At 44.4% G+C, this 394-nt stretch overlaps 1 protein-coding gene across 1 annotated transcript; it reads right to left on the reverse strand.

The window, feature by feature from the left end:
• Positions 1–6: 6 nt before the first annotated feature.
• Positions 7–372, reverse strand: LOC110440642 (60S ribosomal protein L26-2-like; the record flags this gene model as incomplete). The annotated part of the gene is made up of 1 exon (XM_021483808.1): positions 7–372. A coding segment is annotated over exon 1 (366 nt), but the record flags the coding sequence as incomplete, so codon positions are not given.
• Positions 373–394: the final 22 nt, after the last annotated feature.

Here is a 394-nt window from a genome sequence, read left to right on the forward strand (position 1 = left end):
GTTGGCAGCCTTACGTTCTAAGAGATCCTTTCTGTCCTTATCCATCTTTAACTTGGTGATCATAACCTTAGATGGGTGGATTGGGATTGGGACGGAAGCACCATTAGTCTTTTCCTTGGTGACACGTTCAATGTGAATGATCCACTTCTTACGGTAGACAGTGACAACCTTTCCTTCACGACCCTTGAAGGCACCGCGAACGATGGTAACTTCATCATCCTTACGAATTGGCATGGAACGAACATGGTGCTTTTCTCTTAATTCCTTGGAAAGAGAAGCGCTCATGATCTTACGGCGGAGGGAAGATGGAGCAGAGAAGTGAGCCTTGCGGGACTTACTGCGTGAAGAAGAAACGTCGTTAGAGAACTTCATTTTTATTCGAACAAAATTAAAT

Source organism: Mizuhopecten yessoensis, unplaced genomic scaffold (genome assembly GCF_002113885.1).
Source record: "Mizuhopecten yessoensis strain PY_sf001 unplaced genomic scaffold, ASM211388v2 scaffold662807, whole genome shotgun sequence".
Classification (NCBI taxonomy): domain Eukaryota; kingdom Metazoa; phylum Mollusca; class Bivalvia; order Pectinida; family Pectinidae; genus Mizuhopecten; species Mizuhopecten yessoensis.